General features: G+C 38.6%; 1 protein-coding gene across 3 annotated transcripts in view; it reads right to left on the reverse strand.

The window, feature by feature from the left end:
• Positions 1-21,729, reverse strand: part of DENND4A (DENN domain containing 4A) — a 48,362-nt gene that overhangs the window by 23,763 nt on the left and 2,870 nt on the right. For all 3 annotated transcript variants that reach the window (XM_036389381.2, XM_036389380.2, XM_036389382.2), the window contains exons 2-11: positions 15,947-16,032; positions 11,492-11,824; positions 10,673-10,922; positions 9,610-9,679; positions 7,879-8,048; positions 6,958-7,196; positions 5,023-5,089; positions 1,906-1,964; positions 1,124-1,268; positions 394-569 (exon numbers count right to left, since the gene is read on the reverse strand). In XM_036389381.2, the coding sequence (XP_036245274.1) occupies positions 394-569; positions 1,124-1,268; positions 1,906-1,964; positions 5,023-5,089; positions 6,958-7,196; positions 7,879-8,048; positions 9,610-9,679; positions 10,673-10,922; positions 11,492-11,799 (1,484 nt within the window). In that variant the 5' untranslated portion in view covers positions 11,800-11,824; positions 15,947-16,032. The remainder of the gene's footprint in view (positions 1-393; positions 570-1,123; positions 1,269-1,905; positions 1,965-5,022; positions 5,090-6,957; positions 7,197-7,878; positions 8,049-9,609; positions 9,680-10,672; positions 10,923-11,491; positions 11,825-15,946; positions 16,033-21,729) is intronic.

A 21,729-nucleotide genomic window follows, 5' to 3' on the forward strand; every position in this document is an offset into this window, starting at 1 on the left:
TCACTCCATTAAAACTGGACTGAGAAGGACTGCAAACCAACTAACAAAGTCAAATTTGATTTACTGTGTGGAGATCTGATCAGAGCCATCCAACCAACGCCCCATATTTCAGGGTGATGATTACACTGCCACACTCTTCAGCACTGAAATCAATCCAGTTACAACTCACCAGAGATGGATTAATGGTATTAAGCACCTGTTATTGCACCAGTAACCACCACTCATGCCATGTTCTGAGCTCTAATTACTTAAACTGGCACGGACAGAAGGAAAAGAAGTTGAAAGAAAAACTAAAACACCCCTCCAAGTTTTGCCAAAAAGCCAGTTTTTGCTTTTGAAAAGAGGAAGCAGAAAAAAATTTACAGAGAAGAAAAACTGCTGATGAAAACTTACTGAGAAATTGTGTTGGTATCCAGGTCAACACAGCTGACATCGGGTGGGGGGTCATAGAGATCAAAGTATCTGGAATCAATCCCCACTATGAAGGGGCACGGGGCACTCAGCACATCTGCCAGGGCCAAGGGACACAGGGGAATATACGGGCAAGGCCAGTGGAAGGGAAATATCATCTTGGAAAACATGCAGAGACAAAACCACAGGTTAAACATGTGCAATGCAGCCTATGCAGGAACAAACCACACTTCACTAACTTCAACGTTATTTACCATGGCAGATTGCTATTACTGAGAATCTAGATGTAGATTATTAATTAGAAACCTCACTCATTTCTCTAAAATTCAGTTTGTAGGAAAAAACTCTTCAGAATCACAGATTGCACACAGAGGCAGCAAACAATGCTTAGTGATGACAGGCAGGGAAAATCAGGCATTTAAAATTCCATAGGAATAGATACAGTGCTAGTTAGGAATACCAGGAACTCTTAATGCACTGTGATGATCAAACACTTATTTACAATAGTTACACAAAAATCAACAACAATTTATCTTCTATCTTCATAGGATATCATTACAACAGTAATTTTTCTCTCTAGTGATCTTTATTTTAATTCTTATTTTTAAGCAGCCTTTAAGTTTAACAGCACTAATACAAAATCTAGATTTTTTTATCTCAGAAGCATTCTTTCTGTCCTTTTACAGGTGCATGACTAAAAGCTGGTACTTACAGAGACCAATGCCTCTGTCACACTCGTCAGGACAGAAGGTCGCAATGAGTGGATGAGGATTTTATGTTCTGTCACAGCAAACACCAACAGAGTTACTGCATTTTCAGGTCCTAAATTCTGAAGTAGTGTAGAAAACTTGCCACCACTGTTACAGGACATAAACACACCGGTGAGTTACAAGGGATAGTAAAAAAAAGAAATGTTTGATAATAAAATAAATGGAAATCTGCAAATCTTTCTTTTAGAGAAGATTACTTGGTAGAATACTTGGCACACTTCACTGTCCAGTGAGGAATGGTTATTTCCAACAGTAACCATGATTCCTTGAGACTTGACTCATTCTAGCTATTTTCAGGACACAGGCATGACAATTTTTCTTTCTGAGAAGCAATTTACAGGAGACAACATGTGTTTCGTTAATCAGCCTCCTGCACTGAGACGTGGAAGTCAAGACAGTAATAGAACTCCTTCAACTCCCTTATAAAACAAAAAACTGAACTATCTTGGGAGGCCAAGGATGAATTCCTAGAAAGGGGATCTAATAATATATACTCTTCCTCAAGAACCACTAAAATGATTTTAAACCCCCCCAAATACATTAATAATTGTGTATCCTTATCAGGGTGCAGGTCTAATTACATGAATAAACTTCAGATCCACCAGAGCTTCCAAAGGCACCAGACAAGGTGAGTTAATTTACACAACAGCAACTCCAAATAGCAAATCTCTTCTGTAACACAAATCAGAATACCTCTCACAATTAACAAGATACTGCTACTTGCCTTAGTGGGAGTGGTGATGACACAGGCTGGCTAAGAATCAAGTTATCATGTGGAGATAGCTGGGAAAAGATTTTAAAATGCATTATTTCTAGGCTGAACTTTGGAAATATTTATCAGAAATAACACAACTATAACAAAGAACACTGTAAAATAATCCAAATTAAGCTGAATTTTGTATGCCCCAGTTATGTATCACTCTAAGAAGTGCTGTGCAATGATATGCATAAGGATCTTTTAGTAAAAACTGGGCAAAGCATGATCTTCCTTTCTTGGCCAGAACTGAATACATTGCATATTCATAAAGAAGACTTTAAACTAGCTAATGCTGCAAAAATTTGAATATATTGACTGCTGAAAAATGAAGCCTTCTGTACTTTAAGGGCTGTGAGAACCCATATTTCATATACAGCTTTCAGGAGCTGGGGGGAGTTCGTTCTGGATTTAGGGGTAAAGAGAGGGATAAAAATTCATTAAGGGGAGAGATGGCAGCTCATAATGTAAAGCTATATTTTCTTCAGAAAGCATTTGAGAATTAGGCTCTTGGCTGGTAGAAACTGCTCAGCTCTGATAGAATCTTTAAAATGTGCATTACTTGAGGATGCAAGAAGATCCTACTAAATCACATTTCTTTCTTACAGTGACATGGCATCAAGCAAACCATTCACATATTCAGCATGAATAGGAAGACTCAGGTAAGTACAAGAATAGCAACAGACAATCAATTTATCAAAGCCCAGCTGATGTTTCCAGCCATGGTAAATCCAGGGTAACAAGATACCAGCTGGCTTAATCCTCCTGCATTTTCTGTTGTTTAAAAGCAGTAATAACTCAGCCACAGTAACTTGTACAACTGAGCTGCAAGTGCAGACCATTTTTAGTAACACTTCAGGTTTGAGTGTGTTTCACCTTAGACCCACTGCAGGTGACCAGGTAATAAAAGCCAGAAGACAAGACTGATGACTTAGAAACTCAAAGTCACCTAATGCTGTGCCTGGAGAGCCACCAAACACAGGGAATTAATAAGGAGAGCCTGCAATGTTGTTTCCCTGCACCTCTCACATCCCACTTCCCTGACAGATGTGGATGGCCACACCACAGGCTGGATTTGTCATGTAAGTCACCTTGGGAGCACCAGCACCATTAGCTTGTGCAGTGGAAGAATTCAGAGGATTCATTTTTCCAGCCTGAGGCAAACCTTCACAAACCACCCTCTGAAAGAAGCATCAGCCTGATGTTCTCTGACTCCTGTGCTTCAGCAGAAGCACATAAACACACTGAAGCATCTATTCAAGGGGCACATCTCCCTCAGGCAGAAGGGGCACTTATTACCCCCTTCCCCAGAGGGAGAAACATTACTCCACATGCTCTTGAAGTCTGCAGGCTGTGATACATTAGCACAGCAACCTCTGTGCAATGAGGGGATGCAGCACACAGAGTCCAGCAGATCTCAGGGCAGAAGGAAGGATCTTAGGTCAGAAGGAACCCATCAAGACTGGCAGCTAGAAACTGGCAAATAGGAACATGCCAGAGTGTTTGACTAATGGCTATCATTTCTTTGAGACTTAGAAGTTTAATTGCTTAGCAAAAGACAACCACATTTTCCATTAACAGGCTTCAGAGAGAAATGGACTCCTGAAAGCTTGCCATTTTCAATGCAGGCATTTCCCACACTAATTCTGAGGAGACATCTAAGGCACAATCACCTGTGATTTTATTTGGTGCAGTTTCTAAAACAACTTAAGTCCCTGGAAGCAGCTGGAAGGAAGAATTTATTCACAGATCTCAATTACCACTGCCTACTGTAAAAGCAGTGTTTTCTCCATCTGTACTATCAGCTCCTAAAGCTGTACTAATTTAATGCACATAACATTTTGAAAATAAGGTATAACAGACATAATTTTCACATCACTTATATCTAGATCTTCAGACTTCGTTCCAGGATATAAACCCATATATACTTTGACAAAATTCCCTAAAACTTCAAACAAAAAAAAATTAAAAGCTTTTCTCTAAACTCAATTATAGTCTCTGTAAATAGGTGTTTAGTGTTTCCTAGTACAGACATTTTTTGGAATATGGATTAAAAAACCCCAAACCTAAAACAAGAAGTAAAAATGCTGGGTTTTGAATTGAACTTTAAAATCATAAGAAAAGGGCCAGAAGTGCCCAAAACAGTTTCAGTATAACTGTTCTCTAATCCCTTTCCAGTAAGAGTAATAAATATCACCCCTTTAGAATACACTAAAGAGGATCTTCAATATTCAGTACATGCTATAAAGACATAACCCAGGATTGTATTTGCTCTGAAAGACTTCACTACCATATGGGCTACACAATTAAGGCTCAGAACTGCACAGGGCTCTCCATATTTTATGTTGTACAAGTAATAAGAGAGAATAGCATAATTTTGTAACTATTTAATCAAAACCACAATTGGTAGAATACTATGACTGCAACAGAGCTCTCTTTTCTCTGCAATAAAATTTTTACCACCTCTCTATTTCGCCTCTTTAGGAGGAAATAAAGAGATTTAATAACACTTCAGAAATCCTTGAGACCAGGATTTTTTCTCTCCTACCAGCAGTGACAGGGCTGAGATTTCAAAGAGCAGGCAGCAATTCCTGTAATTATTTCACTCGCACAGAGCCCTGCAGGGAGGACAGAGCAAGGGCCAGGTTTGATAAAGGGGCTGGTGCTGGGTGTGGCTCTGGCAGCTCTCACTGAGAGCACAAAGCCCTTGGGAAGAGGGGCAATCATGGATGCACATTTCACATCTGGTTTTAGTTTTATTTCTTTATTTTACACTCAGCCTTCATACAGTAGCAAGAAGAAAACAGTTCTAAAGCTATTGCAAAAGCCAGACCAGATGCTAACTTGGAGTAGTTTTTCATTAATTTCCAGATACTCTGAAAAAAAATTAAAGTTCTAAGCTCACTAAACAGCTTCTTATTATAACTCACTGAAGTCATTAACTAAACTGGAAACAGAATTCTCACATGTGTATGAATTTAGGAAACAAATCCTGAACAAAAATAATTTGGGCACAAAAATTACATTTTCCATTTATTAACCTGCTTTATCTTCACCAGACAGAGTTATTAAAAAACTTACACTTACCTGAACTAGAATTCTTGGCCTCTGAGGGGATGGAAAAGGTACTTTATGCATGAAATGGGAAATGTGTCTACAGGAAAAGAAAAATACTGATTTAGTAGAAATTAAGCTTAAACTACTTCACCTCAAGACAAAATTTTTGACAGTAAGAGAAATTATTATATAAAAATGGCACATACTCAGAAAACAGAGCAAAAAATACCAGCACCTAAACCCTACTGGGATATTCTGACCTTGAAAACCTATTTTTTACTGGTCACAAGAAAATGGGAGGGCAGATTCTCTTTCAGAATACAAACTCTGTTTGTGAAATTAACAAACTACAAGGAGTGTTTTTTCATTTGTAAAGCAGAAATATTGATATTTGAACATCACAGTCCCATTTTCAAATCCTGCTTCTGACAGTTTGAAATAGCACTAAACCTCAGAGACTAGAACTGGTTACTTGCAAAAAAATATTCATGGCTGAGTATCAGGGAGAATCATTAAGCTCATCCATTTCCTTCAGTTCTAAATACAAAATGTTATATAAAATTGCTGATGAAAAAGCTTTAAAGTTCTTTCACACACTACAAATACAGAACAATGTTTTTAGAATTTGACAAAGTTCTCAGTTTCATGAATTGATTAAACTTACAAAAGTTCTAGAAGTGTAATTCTACACAATAGACACTTTCACATTAAAGGAAGCTACACAGGGTAAAAACCCATGAGAAACAGGGATTCCATCCTAAATTCCACCTTACAGCACATACTTTACCAGGATTTCCACAAATGTTACCAGTATTATGACACAGGCAACTACATTTGGAAGAAATTCAGACAAACCCACAAATAAGCATTGATTTGGGTTTTCTTTTATTACCAGTGTATGAAGATGGTGGCCAAAGTATGGAAGATGCCACACAACAAGGGAAAGCTGCTCTTGGCAGCAGCTGGGCTGACTGAAAATATTCAGGCACAGACAAACCTTCATCATCACTAAAACAGCCAAAGGAAGTAGGCTGGATACTGCATTAGCATCCTGTATTTAAATTATCCACAGTAAACTCACCAGTTTACAAATCAGAGAAATTAGAATAAATCCATAAAATCCAAATTGATAAAGCACTTCTCATATCTACTTATTTTATTCATTCTCAAAAGTTAAAACATCAAACCCCTGAGCTTAAAAACAAAACAAATATATATATACACACACACGTTTTTGTTGTTGGAAGTTTACTCTATCAGAATTTTCAAATGAGTTCAGTGATGGGAACTGTAATAATGAAGGGGATAAGCAATCACAAGAATTACTTATCCACATAGTCAAAGTCTCCTGAAAGTTAATATTTAAATTGAAGCAGAAAAAAAACTTATGTGTAATAAAATAGAAAAGTAAATAGTGCATTTGAAATCTGCTGCATTAAAATATTAGATTATCCTAGAAATGTTATATGGTATTACATATCAATTGCAAGTATTGACCATTTCTTGGTGTAAGGATTTCCTCTGCATTTTATAATGTGAAATCCTTTATGTGAGAAAGAAATTAAGTTTATTTATCACAAATACAAGATATTCAATCTGCTTTACCATCTCTCACTACACTACAAATAGGCATTTGAAAAAATGCAAATCTACTCATTTAATTCTCCTAACTTGATGTGTGCAAGATTAAGAAAGGATTTATAATCTTGCTCTTTGTAATCACTATGGCTAAAGGGTGCAGAGCTAATTAAAGCAGCTTTCAGAGACCTTTGAAGGCACTTTAACCACAAATAAAAATCTAGACTTTTTCAGAAAGTAGGTAAAGATACGTTAATCAAAGGAGAAAAGTGCAGCCATTATATTTAATGTTTGAGTACAGTAAAAAGGATATTACAGGAAATTTAGAACAAAACCCCACCCTCCTATCAACTGAAATTACTGCTATGAATTTTGGAAATGACTTACTTCTCAATGGGGAGGACATGCGGCCCAGAAATGGAGTAACGGTACAGAAAGGTAAGAAACTTCTTGAAAGCATCAAAGAAAGGCCAGTGAGAGAGCAGACAGATGCATTTGTTTGTCTGCACTGTTCTGCACGTGTCTTTGCCCTCGGCAGCAGCTGCTAATCCCAGCTGAGATTTTTGTTTCTCTGTGAGGTTCTCTTCAGGGTACAGTTCATAAAACTGAATAGCAGCACCATATACCTGCAAACACATCATGGATGCGAAGTCAGGAATTCTGCCTCGATCCTCAAAGCAATCTAAGAAACCCCAAACACACAGAAAATCCAGTCTGTATTACTGCTTGAAAAAATACATGAATGCAAAAGACCGTGATCTTTTGAAGCAATCCATTCTGGAATATTCTTATGGCTGTGAAAATCCAGACTGCCTATTATTTAATTAAAACACTTAATATCATACGAGAAAGTGTAATTTACAGAACAATTTATTTGAGAGAAACATAATGATTATAAAGAGTACACTGTAGTCTACTGCTCCTCCAATTGCCTTTAAAGCTATTTTAGGAATCCTTTATACACAACTCAAAGCCATATCCCCTGACATCCAATTTACTTTTCAGAACAAGTATGTGCATGCAAGGTCGTTTCCATGCTTGCAATAAAAACAGCATTACTTGCATGTATATGCAGTGCAGTTTTACAGCTCTCCAGTTTCACAGGCTAACAGGAAAGCAGAGGAGCTCAGGTTTATGATCAACTGAAACTACTGCAAGCCACTCTTCAAAGCAGTCTTGGAATCAAGCCCAAGAAAATAGATTCAAGCTCCTCTATGAAAACACTCATTATCATCATCCTGAACAGATAAACAACTAAGTTTTTTCAATTAAATTAATAACTTTTTTTTTTCAAGATTTCAAAAATACCTTTTCTGCAGAAGCTCCAGTTAGTACAAATGTAGAAAAAACTGGGAGAGGGTATTTACTGTTAGATGGCCAACATTCAATCGTTGCACCCATAGGGAGACAAAAAAGAGGCACAGATTCTGGTAATGGGAATGATTCATAATCTTCTTCAGGATATCTGCATATTAAACCTATAAATAGAATGAGCAAAGAGGCAGTTATAGGAAAGCCAGCAGAAACAGGTTTGGAATAGCTCATTCCATAAAATAATTGCCAGAAAATTCATATATGAGCACAGAGTAACTTCAGAAGATGAGTGAAGGTGTAAATAATTAGGCACAGGGAATAGCTGGAAGGGGCAGATGCTCCCATAACCTAAGGAAAATCACCTGACTAAAGCATTACACTGAAATCCTACTCTCCATTCTAGAAACTATTCATAACTGACTTATCTTTTCCTGTTTTCAGGCTGTGTGTATCTCACCTGTTATTATATAATAGTTCACATTCATCATGAGTATGAGCAAAGATTTAAAATCTAGTCAAAAAAAAAGTAATGTGAATACTTGAGAAGTAAGACTGATGTTTTCAACTATAACACCAACTAATTCTGGCCAATAAACATTCCCTGAAAAATATGTTTGCTCTTAGATAGTTTTTTGATCCCAAAAGAATCCAGTCAATTAAGCTGATCCACCTCAGCTGAGGACTCAGCTCTTGTGCTGCCAGGCCAATGTGTTTAGCCTTATTTAAACACAGCTGTAAAACATGAAGATCTGAAGCAGAGGCTTTTAGCACACAGGTCCTCAGTTACAAGGGAGGCTGTAGCAATCCATCCTGTCTGACTGCCAGCCCAGGGGACTCCACACTGAGAATGGATACTGCATCAAAGGATTTAGGATTTCTCTCTGTTAGACAGCACAATCTCTACACACTTTTCTAATAGAAATGGAATATTAATAAGCAATAAAAATCTGTAACCAAAAAGGGCAGTGGATCCCTTCACGCCAAGAATCAAAATCTTGTGCAAGCTATCACTAGATGTGAGGCCTTTTAAAATTTTTATTTGTTTACAACCCTACCATCCACCCTTTAGTACGTCCTGAACTGCTGTTTACAGAGAGCAGCCTCTAGAAGGGATGTAAGTGGATTAAAGCTTAAGTGTGAATCATGCTCATGACTTGTGTGCCAAACAAAATCAGGGTTTAAAAAAACCCAACAACAAATGCAAAGCCAACACGTTTCACCAGTCATAGCAAATCTAATTCTGTCTTATAAATAAAACAATAAAATAAAGATGATACACGATCCAAAAATACTTAAAGAGCTCAGTGCCAATGATGCTCGAGGCAGTGTGGAAGTCTGCAGGAATCTTCAAAATGTTTCTTAAAGAAAGTGATCATGAAAATGCATCAAATAATTTCTGTGGTATTTTCTTCTGCATATACACATGTCCTTAAGAGACAGTTACCAGTAACACACACAGAGATGGGAGACACCCAGCTTTGTAGAAACCTATCAAAACACAGAGCTGAGCTTCCCAACTAAACAGAAATTTTAAAACAGCATGGTTACGATACCCAGTTCTAAGGCCTCTTTTCTGACATGATTTTAAAAGAATTCTTTAGGAAAAGACTCCTTTTTGAATAATGGCTGGATAGTGGCAATTCTTTAGTACAAAATTTATTGCATTGCAAATGAGTCTGGACATTCTGAATTGAAGATAAAAAAGGCTACACAGTAGTTACATACCAGCTTTATATGATATGGTGTTGGTTTTTGCCACAGACTTTTTATAACATAAATAGACGGCTGAGCCCCACTGTAAAATAAAAGAAGTTACTGGATTAAGTGATGGAGTATAACAAATGGACATAACAGAATATAAGTATTTAAATTCTCAATTTTCGGACATGAGAATAAAGAACAAGGAAAGCCATGGAACAAAAAAGAGCAGCACCCATAGGGGGAACACAGAGCTTTTATAGAAGGGAGAAAGGTGTAACAACTTCCCTAAGACAGCACTCCCATAACCCAGTCAATATGGCAGCTATCAGAACTGAAAAATCCATTGGTTAATGCCTACAGGCATTTATTTAAAAGCAAGCACAAATCAATTTCCATGATCTTGATCTTTTTTACATGATCCCACTTGCAGAGCAGTCAGCATCCTTCTCAGCACACCAACTTCTGAGGACCCTGCAACAGCCAGCACATGGGGCTACAGATTTAACCAGGAAACACCTAAATATTCAGCTCTGCAAATCAAAGTTGTATGAAACCTGTGTATTTTAGCAGGTCAGGCTTTGGAACCATATTAAACATTTAAATGTGCTTACAGTCAACAGCTTCCAACATCACCCTCATACAACATTCTTTAAATAAGAAGTTTGTGATACTACAGAGGAGAAAAACACTTATAAAATAGCATTGGAGGTAAAGGGAGGAGTTGGAAAACAAAACAGAAGCTGGTTGCTTCTGGAATTCTCACCACAACAGTAAAAGCAGTGTCAGAAACAGCCACATCTGTAAAACCTCCAGTTACACACAGCTACACAACAGGTTCTAAAGACCAATCCAAAGATGCTGGAGTCAGCATTAAAAAAACCCAAACATTTGCTCTAAGGCTTTCAGAAAGACTTTGTTCCAAGTAGGAACAAAGGAATGCAATCCTCCAGCTCTTCCAATATTTGATTTATCTTTGGAGACCTCTTATGAAGATTTTTCACCAGGTACTCCAAGAGCTGCCACAAGTACTCCACAAAGGTCACATCAGCGAGTGCCAAGCGTTCAAAGCCCAGCTTTTGAATCCTACCATGCTGTTGTTCAGATTCTTGTCCACTTTGCAGAAGGTGTGTGGAGGAGTCTCTCCTTTGCTGGGGATGATGATGCAGATGTCTGTGACAGCCAGGGAGTTCTGGGTCATGTTCTCAGCAGCCCTGCGGTAGGTGATGTACACCCGCTGGGACGAGGCGCTGCCGCTGATGTTGGCCGGCCGCCCATATGGGGTGCTCTGAATGATTTCACAGCCTTGCTTGACTCTTTCTTTGCCATCATATAAAACCCTAGTCAAAAGGGGAAGGGAAAAAGTCACATTTTAAAAACACTTTGAGTTTTAATCACAGCTCTTGTCTCATTGCTGAGCAAAACATTTTTACTGACAAGTTCAGGTCACATTATCTCCAACTGTATTCTAACAGAAAAGCTTCATTATGAAACTATACTGGTTTTTCTCATATATAATTGCTTTTAAGCATTTTGTTTACTGCAAAATAGTGTTATTTTCAGTTCTATTAAAGATTCATTGCCTGATCCTAAGAATGTCATATAACTTATCTCTTTCCAATCTGTGTTAAATAGGTTAAGCACCTTATCCCAATCCAAACATATACATTAAAAATTATAAATGGCTTTGAAAATTCCAAAATGGGAAGGATTAAACTTGTCATTAAAATCCACTCAGCATGCATTTCCCCTTCCATACTGGGTTACAGTACTCTCAAGTCAACAAATATCTTCCTGTTTAGAGTTTTACCTTGTATTTAAAAAGTACAGCATTTCCGTAAAGCTGCCTTATCTGCTCCTTAGTCAAATAAAACTGAAAATCACCCACTGGAACAGGGAAAGCACTCACCCCAAATCAGTGAGTGGAGGCTTATCCCTGCCTCGGCGATAGCAAAGGTAAATCTGCGGCCCTACAAGGCTGCCGTTATTGAGATCCGCAGACAGGCCCGAGGGAGTGAGCTCTATGCATTTATAGCCCTGAGGAACCTCCTCCCCCAGGGATTTATTGAGGACTGTCACGTCTGTGATGGGCTCTTTGGGCTTGGCGATTTTATGGCAGGCATCATTGAAGTGGATCTCCTCCTCCAGTGGCTTTGAGATATCCGTTAGTCCTGCGACAACAAAGTAATCAGCAACTCGGGCCCCTTTGTCTTCCATCTTCCATCACAAGGTGTTACAGCTTCTAAGAAAGAAACACAGGTCAGAAATGATAAATTTATGGCTATTTTTAAAACCAGAAAACCATAGCTTGCAAATAAAGAAAATGCTTTCTGCTCTCGCGTGGAACATTGAGAAATAGGCTAAAAATGTTTTTCCAAGACACCCATGTGCACTGGAATTTTGCTAGAGTAGCTTCAGGAAGTTTACTGTCATCAAGTTCCAGACTTTTGAAACCAGACAAGCTATTTAAGACTCCCTTTTGTTGAATTAATTTTGTTTGGGTGCAAAATTTTATTGCAAGAGAAACTGTTACCACACAGGAGTTTCAAGAGCTTGCTGACATTCTGAAACTGAACAATCAGAATTTAAAACAGTTTGAATGGTTGACAGAAGACTTCAGTTTTCATGTAACTTGTATTCCCATTGCTTTATCTCCCTTTATTTCTTACTCTAGGTAGCAAGTATTAAGACTTATCAAACTTCATGCCATCATGATTCTTGGATTTGACCAAGATTTTTGTTAAAACATAATAAATTCAGACATTTCTTACTGGTAATTTGGAAAATTATGTCCCAATTTGATAATGTGCATTTAATCAAATTGTTCCAAGCTGGCCTCAGATTTCCAGCACCAGCCCCTGCTCAAGCAGGAGGAATGGCTCAAGCTGTGCCTGGTCAGCCCTACCAACCTCATCCACCAGCACAAGAGAGGCAATTCCCTCTTCCTGCTCTTATTTTGTAGGTTGGTTGTGTTTTGCTGGACTGGCTTGAGAAGCTTCTAACGTAGCAAGGAAATGAGTACGTGTTTTTTATTTTATGCTTATTTACATTGTTCTAGAAAATGCCAAGAAGAACCCTCAGATTATCTTTTATTTTTCTATATGGCTAATAAGCACTATGGGACGCTTTAACAAACATGATGACTGGCAAGAAATCACCAATATATAGGAAAGGAACAGTCTGATAATAACTTCAGCTTGTGTTTGAAGAGAGAAGGCAGTTACAAAACTGAGCTTAGTTTAACCTACATGCAGCTATTTCAAACACATCTGGAATATGTTACTCAGCATATATATGAAAGTAATAACTACAAATTCAAACTCCTCCCTGAGTGATATATTCAAAGACACACAAACTCAACCTCTGCATATGCTGCCTATTATCTCTCTGTCCATCTGGCTCCAGCAAACCCAGGCAGGCTGGGAACAAATGCATGCAGACAAGGAGATGTTTAACAAAGCATCCTTAAGCTCTGGCCTAAGTCCAAACACTGACATCTTTCAGCTAATATGACAGAAGTTCTAGGTATTTTGTGACATTAACAGTGCTCAGTGAAACGACATTATAGCTATTGTAACATTGAGGTTTTTTCCTTTTCTTACCAGCACCATTTCACAGAACTACACTGATTTCTAGAGTGATTCATGATGCCTTTTAGAATGAAATTATGTGTAATTTTTGATTACTAAACACTTTAGCAATCAAAAATTATACAAATGATGGCTGTTAAAACTGCAAGCAGGACCTATAACTCCAGTGTATTAACAGCACTACTCCAGTTTAATCATTACAAGTTATTAAAATCCAGTTTATTATTACAAATAAACAGAATGATGTGTATGCATATATATAATATTGAAGAATCATACCTTTACACTATTTAAACCTCACCATTATTCCATATAAAATTTATACCAAAAGTCCTAAATTCAAACATTCCTTTATTCCCAAAAGCACTTTCAAGAAAAACTGGGACAAGCTCTCCTCATTTAGAGATAGTTAAAATTAGAATCCCCTACATACAAACACCTGCTATCACATAAATTTGCTTCCTAAGGTTATAGCACGTAATACACAAGTCAGCAAGACTTTCATAATTTAATGCAGATTTTACAGAAGTAAGGGGAAAAAAAAAGGCCTGGCTGCTGATGAATTATCCCTTCACATTTATCCCATCCCTGCAAGTGTCCAAGGCCAGGTTGGACAGGGCTTGGAGCACCCTGGGATAGTGGATGGTGTCCCTGCCTATGGCAGGGGGGGAATGAGATAACCTTTAAGGTCCCTTCCAACCCAAACCATTCAGGGATTCTACAATGGTTTTATGATTTTTGTCTTTTAATACAAAGGCTTACAGTTAAAAATGGGATAAAAAAGATAAACTTCAGTGGTATTTTAGTCTAAGGCTGACTTGGACTTTACTAGAGCTACTGTGATACTCAAATTTTCAATATTGGTTACTGGCAGAGCAGATCTATGCAAACTCTATGTTATAGACCCCAGAAAGAAGGTAAGAACTGTGAGCTAAGTCAGTGACAAATAATCATTCTGTGAAGAGCACTTCACCTAATCTGATGGAGAATTTCTGTAGAAACTCCTACCATGAAGCCATTCCACAGTGATTTTACTCTGATATCTTACTTGGTGATTGGTGGTTGTGCCTTGCTGGTGTGAATCTCAGGACAGCACCTGAGATAACCCTGGGATGGGGACAGGCATCAGTCCAAGGAGAGAGAGATTTCTTTCCTTATCTCCCCTGGTTTTCAGCTGCTGTGTGGCTCTATCAGCTAGAAAGCCCCAGAGCTCCCTCCTCTGCAAGGTTTCAACACAGCCTGGCCATGGGGTCTTCACTCCATCTCTTGGATTGTGTTGTGTGGGAGGTCAGGAATGCTGCTCATGTTCCATCCAGGGAGAAACAGATCTTTCCCTACAACTTCCATACTGTAATCTTTTTACCCTCACTCATCTCCCTACAACATCTCACCATATTGAAAGTCATCTTTGGGGGGACAAAAGGCTGCACTTTGAAGGCAATGCCATGGGATCATAACCATAATCTCTTACAAAAGTCCCTGGAAATAAATGCAATATATGGTCTTTGAGCCACCTCATGATAATGATTTTTAATGGATGTCATACAATTAATACAACTGTAAATTAAACACCATAAAGACCAGAAAGAATCAAAATATCCTTGCAAACAACAAAGTCATGTGTAAAAAAATTATTAAACACACACACTCTAGATCATGACTATATAGATGAGAGAGCTTTTCGTAACTTCTAAAAATGTAGGATCAGGAGAAACAATCAGATAATCTCTCAGATCCACAAACTATTAGCTTGATTACTTTGCTGGAAGACAAAAGGTAAACACATCTTCACTGTTTATTCAATGTAATTTTCTAACATCCTATTTTTTCATAAACATTCAGGAAATACTAACTGAAGATTTTTGCAATTTTCGCTGCTTGTCACCACTGCTGTAATTCATTCAGTGTCCAAACTTTTTGAACAGATCACATTCCTCATTCAAATATTATAAGAGGAAATTGTCCACCTCTGGCAGACAAATACAACTGCCTTGTAATCTTTTAATCTGCCTTGTTGTCATTCTCATGCCTTCCTGCATTCTTCTTTGAGATTATTAAATTGCTTATTAATTTGAGTTCCTTATTAGATCCCTTTGCTGTCTAAACCAGGTGATATTTCACTTTGTAATCCTGACTCCAAAGATGTTCCATGTGTAAACAAGCAATGAATGTCTCCTAGAGTGCACTGGAGACCAGTGCAGGGCAACCTTCTTTAAAACAGTTCAAAGCTGGTGATTTATTTTTTAAAATATTCATCAGACAATAATACTCCAAGAACTTACTTCCTTTGAAGGAACATGAAGAGCAGATGAACAGAGATACAAATCAGAGGCTAATTATTAAAAATTGCCAGTAAAGTTCTAACAGCCCCCAGCATCTCATCTCATCTGTGCATTGCTGCATCAGCCTGTGGAAGTAACCAACCCAGAGAGATGTGTCAGCTGGGCAGGCAGGAGCAAAGTGAAGTGAACTGCATCAGTCAGTGCTGCTCTGGCTACTCAGAGCCACTTCTCAGACATAACACCACACCAATCACATGGGAGTTCAGCGTCTCAAGACACAGGAGTAACTGCAGTTACACAATGAAAAAACTTCACCCCAGCTCTGAACTGCCAAAATTGCCTGGCAAAATTGTCAGACAAGCCTTTTTCCCCTCAATATTTTCTTCACAGCAAGCAAACAATCCTGGGTACAAAGCAGAAGCCCTCTAATTTCACAGGAATTCCCAAAGCAGAACACAAGCCTTTTGCCCACTCTACCAATGTGTTCCCTACCTTTTCATCAGGGCATTGCTTCTATAATTTTCCTCTCTTGCTGTCAGCCAGGCTTTAACATAGACTTCTTGTTAAAGTTTCATTCCCTATAGAAACAGTAAAAATAAGAATCAAACAATGAACACATTTGTTGAAACTTACTTTCTGCACACTTCACTGCACCAGTCACATGGAATGAACACTGGGTTGCTGTAGGACTCCTTGCTAAGATAAGGTTACATATCATTTCACTAAAAAAGTAAATTAAACCAGACTTTAGGGCCAAGAAACAAAATATCAAGTTTTATGCTGGGTTGATATTTTAAGAATGTAAACAACACTTAATGCTTTAAACCAAAATAAATCAAAGAAGAGATGAGCCAGCCACTTAAAATTACTTCACCTCTTCCGTTATTTTCTGACAATCAATACCTTCCGTGTCCATTCCTAGGTGTTAGCCAGCTATCAAAGCGCTCTCTCAGCCCAAAAATCTTTCAAAATCTACTTCAAACCATTTTTCTTTGCAAGATTTGGATATTTAAGCAGATCCTTCTTACTCCACAATCAGCATCTGTCATCTAGTCACCTCACCCCAATTCCTCTTGCAGTGGGTGATACAGTCTTGCCATTTACTGCCACAATTCAGAATTTTTCTTCAGATGTGGTGAACACCAGCATGGCCACTCTTAAACACTGGTATCACCACAGACAGCTTGAACTTGTGTTTTACACTCACACTGAGGAACTTGCAAGCCCAGTGCTACCTTGGAGCATTTTGAAGCAGCAGTTTTGCTGCTTCAAAATCCACAGGACTGAGGATAGCACCTCACTGGAGGCACTGAGACTCTGGGCTCCCAGAACAAGTCATTAACATCAGCAAGGCTGCAGTCAAAAGTGAACTTTCTTTAAAGGAAGCTTCTATTCCCCCAAGACTTGTAGAACACTCTCAGAAGAGCATGGTGAGAAGACTGCAGCAAACAAAGTGTAACATAAGAGAGGCTGGGAACAAACACATCTCAGGAGGGTTGATACACACCATGAAAGATTTGCTTCCATTCCTGAAGTGGAAAAATCTGGGGTATTAGATTATCAGAATTGTATTTTTGGGATCACAAAGTTCAAGGTTCTGTTCATAACACCAATCTACAAGGGCACTTCTTCGAGATTTCCCAGGAGCAATCAGCACTGTTAGTTCATTGCTCTGACAGCCCAGAGAGAATCCAGTCCCAGTGATCTCAAACCCACACAGCACCATGGACTTGCACCAGTTACAGCCAGGTACTTTCCAGTATCTGACTTTGAACATTTTCACTCAAGACTACAAAGAGAGAATGCAGGAGTAGCACAACATCATTTTCTCCAATCGTTAATATCAAGCTTCCAGGAGTGCCAGAAATTATAAATTTTGGGATCACCTGCAGACCTCAAGCACAGCTGAAAAAAGTCCAAGAAGTAGGCAGCATTAACACATGATTAATTTCCCCATGGACACTTCAAAAAACTTCTTTTCTCATCAGCTCTCTGGAAAACCAGTGAGGAGACTTAAATGAAAGCAAAAAATATAGATTTAGGCATCATAAGGAACACAGCCAGAACTGCTGCCCGTGTACTTGCAGGTCTATTTTGTATTACTTGCAGAACTTATTTACAACTAGTTTCTTGTCCTCTACATATCAAGTAAAGGATCTACTTCAAGAAACAAGAATGCAAAGGACTTACATCATCACCCAAATACAAACAGAACTTCTCACAGCATTTTCATTTTTAGTAGGACAATGTCTGTACTTCTTCCCATTTCCTACTACAGTTCCACAAAAAACAGCAACAGAGAAAAACAGGGCTAAAGTCATAAATGGCATTACTTTTTAGACCCTACTGCACACATCTGCACTCAGTGATGTTAGACAATACAATAATTCTCAGGAAGCCACCAGCCTCCACTAAACTCCCTTTGACACTGCATCAATTTTTATTAGAAAAGAAGAAAATCGACAATAACCCAAGAGAAAACCTAAGATTTTTCTGCCCTGCATCACTGGACTGGAAATGCTACCAAGTGTTTTGCAGGCCCATTCACAATCATCTGTACCAAGCCATGGTTTACATCTCTGATCCAACAGCTGAGGAGATAATCAAGAGAGCTCAGAAAACTTGGCAACAAAGGATCTCCAAGAGGTGCCAGGAAACAGAAGAGTGCTGGATAAAAGCACAGGGACAAAACAAAAGGCCATGAATTTGGGAGAAGAAAACGGGAATGTAGCCAAGAACTGAGGGACAAGCAGACTTGCTCAGCAGTGCTGAGGAAGAAAGATTAGGCCTAAATTCAGAGGCTAATCTAGATTGAGCAGGATGAGTACAGCAAAGTGAGCAGGAACTGGACATCTACAGCAGCAAAGCTCACAGGAGGAAGCAGAGTGAGTGGCAGGGAGAAGGCAGAAAGGAACAGACTTCGCCCTGAGGGTGAGATCTGGCATATCCCACATCTCCTACACATTTCTCCCTCATTCACCAAACACTCTATTTGTTTGTTTTTCAGTGCTGTTTGTAGTCTCAATCAAATCAAAGCATTTACTAAGAGGGTCTAACAAGGCTGCTTTGGTGATCATTCCAGTTGTGCCACAGAAAAATCCTGTGAAATTCAATCCTGCCTACAAAAATTCAGGAAAGGGATGTTCCAGTATCCCACAAGATTCGTGACAGAGACAAATCTCAGTAGGGCCAGTTTAAACTCCTACTTTTCTTTCTAGATTACAGTATTTATGGCCAAAAGGCACCACCAAAGACTGGAAAGGATTTCTGAAATACAACTGTGTTTGTAGGGAGGGATGCAGAAAACAAATTGTAGAAAATCAGGGGGAGGACAGCCAAAATAAGCACTATAAAATGTAAATATTACTTCATCCAAAGCACAGTTCAGCAGAGCAGCTTGTTCATGTTTTTGTATAACAATTTACTATACAACAACTTTTTAAAAGAAGTTCCCCAAACAAAATGTTCTATTTTTCTTGACACAGTAGATAAAGGCAAATGAAAATAGAAAGTCTTCCAATATTGAGCTTCAAACATAAAACCTGTCACTGAAAATGTCGAAGTCCATCAACCAAGAGTGACAGAAGTGACCTGCTTTCACCCTGCCACATTTGGACACACATGCTGACCTCAGTTTTGTTTTGAAACCATTTTCTATCCACATTAAATTTTGAATTCATGATGTGATAGAAGAAAAGACAGGTGGGGATTGTTTCTAACACTTTTTGCAACATTTAAAAACAACAGAGTCTTAGACCATTTTATATAATTTTTTTTTCCCTTGGCCATCAAAAATGTTCTGTAACATGAGAAAATGGGACCCAGCCACACCGCAAATTATAGGCAGGGACAGCCATGCACAGACTGCATCTGCAGGGCTGCCCCTGCTGCCTGCAGATCATCTACACCCCACTGGAAAGGTTTAATGGAGGGATAATACTCACTAACACTTCTCTCATCCAGCAAATCTCTACATCCACTTACCAAAATGTTCAGCATCTATTCCACAGAAAAATAAGTGTGCAAGTACCACTACCAGCTCAGCTGCAAATACATCAATCAATTACCACATATTGCTGGCACAGTTTCCCAGCCAGCAAAGCAATAAAAAACAACATTAGGGTCTCCTCCAGAAAACCACCATAAACTGGCTGAAGAGCAATGACATGCCAAGGTAACTACTGCTGATCCTGATCTTGAAGTTAGGAATTTTGAGAATAATTCCTCAGGCCCACAGGTTTCTTCTGATGCTCAAGTCAAAGCCAAAATTCAAGAGTCCAGCCCACAAAACCCTTCTCTGTGTTTGCATAAAGCTTGCACACAAGGTGGAGGCCATCTCTTGGGACTTTTTTATTTACATACATGTACTTATACATCACACTTATTGCCTGTTCACTTTCATTTCAGATGGCCAAACTGAAATAACCTTATTAGTTAGTATTAATGATTTTCCTGACCCAGATTTTTAAAAGTCAAGATTTATGGTAAATATTAAACAGGGAGGATATAACTGGCTAATTTCTAACATGCTCTTATTCTTCTCATCCCATTTTTAGACCACAGTTCCTCCTCCTTTCACTCCCCTCCCATTATTACTTAGTTCACTCTGTATCAGCCTCCACAGTAACCATTATCTAATATACTCCTAAAACACATGAGTATATTACATTTTTCATATATATATTAGATAATGCAATATATTTTACATCTAATATATTGAAAAGGTAAAAATACACCATTTAAAATAGTAAGGCCAGCCAACACTTTCTGAAGTCTTTCATTTCCACTTCTCAATTTCCTCCTGGTACTGTTTCTGAGCTCTTTAGGGAACTACCAGTGACTAGTTCTGCATCACACACTGCTACTGAAATGAGTGGGCATCACTGAAACCTCTGGGCATCACTGCCCTGCATGGTTTAATTTTGACTCTGGAGTCTGTGGGAGCACTTAAGCATCAGCAGCCTATTTCCAGAGCAGGCACAGACTAAACCTGAACTGAAGGACAGCAGAAAACACGCAAGGATTATTGTGCCATACAGCAAAGAAGCTCCTTCACTCCAAGTAATTACTTGGTCAGTAGCAGTGCTGGAAACAGCTGATTTGTAACAAGAGTTGAACAGTAGTGATGCTTTCACAGCTTGCACATATTCATCCCCTACCTGTTGGCTGCCAGCAATTAAAATAAGGCATAGCTGGCTTTAACTTCCACAGGATTTGCTGCTCTTATTATGGCAAAAAATTCTATCACAATTTGTGTCTGCAGTAGCAGACATTATTCCCATAGAGAATTGATATATAAGTGAGCAGACCAAGGGCATTTCCTGCGCTCTTGTCACCACCCAGTGCAGCTACAGCAGGAGGACAAGGGACAGTTAACCCGAGCCCACCACGCCGCACCTGCACCCTCGCACGAGGGCAAGCTCAACCTCAGCTGTCTTCAAAGGTCCTACATTTTTACAGGTTTGGTTTTGGAGGGGGATTGCAAAGTGGGGAGGGAACAGCCTGATTTGGATTTTGGGCTTTTTTTGTTTGGATTTGTTATGAGTCAGCTTAACAAAAGTTTGAAGTTTGAATACATCCCAGAGAAACCTGATTAAAATACTGTAACAAGCAAGATAAACATACTGGAAATACACCAATCATCACAAATTGCATCATGCTTTGTTAAGGCAGTCATACAGAAATTATTTTAGTGTCTTTTTTTTTTTTTGTTCTTTCATTATTAGTATTATTCAGTATGACAGTTCTTTCCAGGAAACTTCTGAAAAAATACCTGAGTTCTACAGCAACACGTGTATCAAAACCTTTACCACTGGAACCCTGTCACACAGCAACACAGTTGGAAATCACCAAACACAAATTTGAACAACATTACAAAGCTATATTGACTTTTTATTTTTTAATCCAACATCAACTGGGCAACATTTGGCCTCCAAATTTCTGGTCATACCAACATCATATTTAAAGACTCGGGTCAAAGTTGAGGAAAGGACAAAAAACAGAAAGAAGGCTTCCTGCAAGTCTTCGTTTCAGGAGATAAATTTAAGATTGAGAAAGCTTCTGACTAAGTACCTATTGTGCTATTCTCCCATTCCAACCTGCCTGTGTTTGGCCAGGAAGCACAAATGTTTCTGCAGCCAGAGTTATAAAAAGCATTTCAACCTACTATGACTTGCAAAACTAACAGCAACTCAGCTGCTAAGGAGCATGATGGAAATAAAAAAAGGATGTCGAATATTTAAGTGACTCTGCAAATTTCTTCTTCTTGTATGAAA

The sequence above is a fragment of the Molothrus ater genome, chromosome 13, assembly GCF_012460135.2.
Source record: "Molothrus ater isolate BHLD 08-10-18 breed brown headed cowbird chromosome 13, BPBGC_Mater_1.1, whole genome shotgun sequence".
NCBI classification, from domain to species: Eukaryota; Metazoa; Chordata; class Aves; order Passeriformes; family Icteridae; genus Molothrus; species Molothrus ater.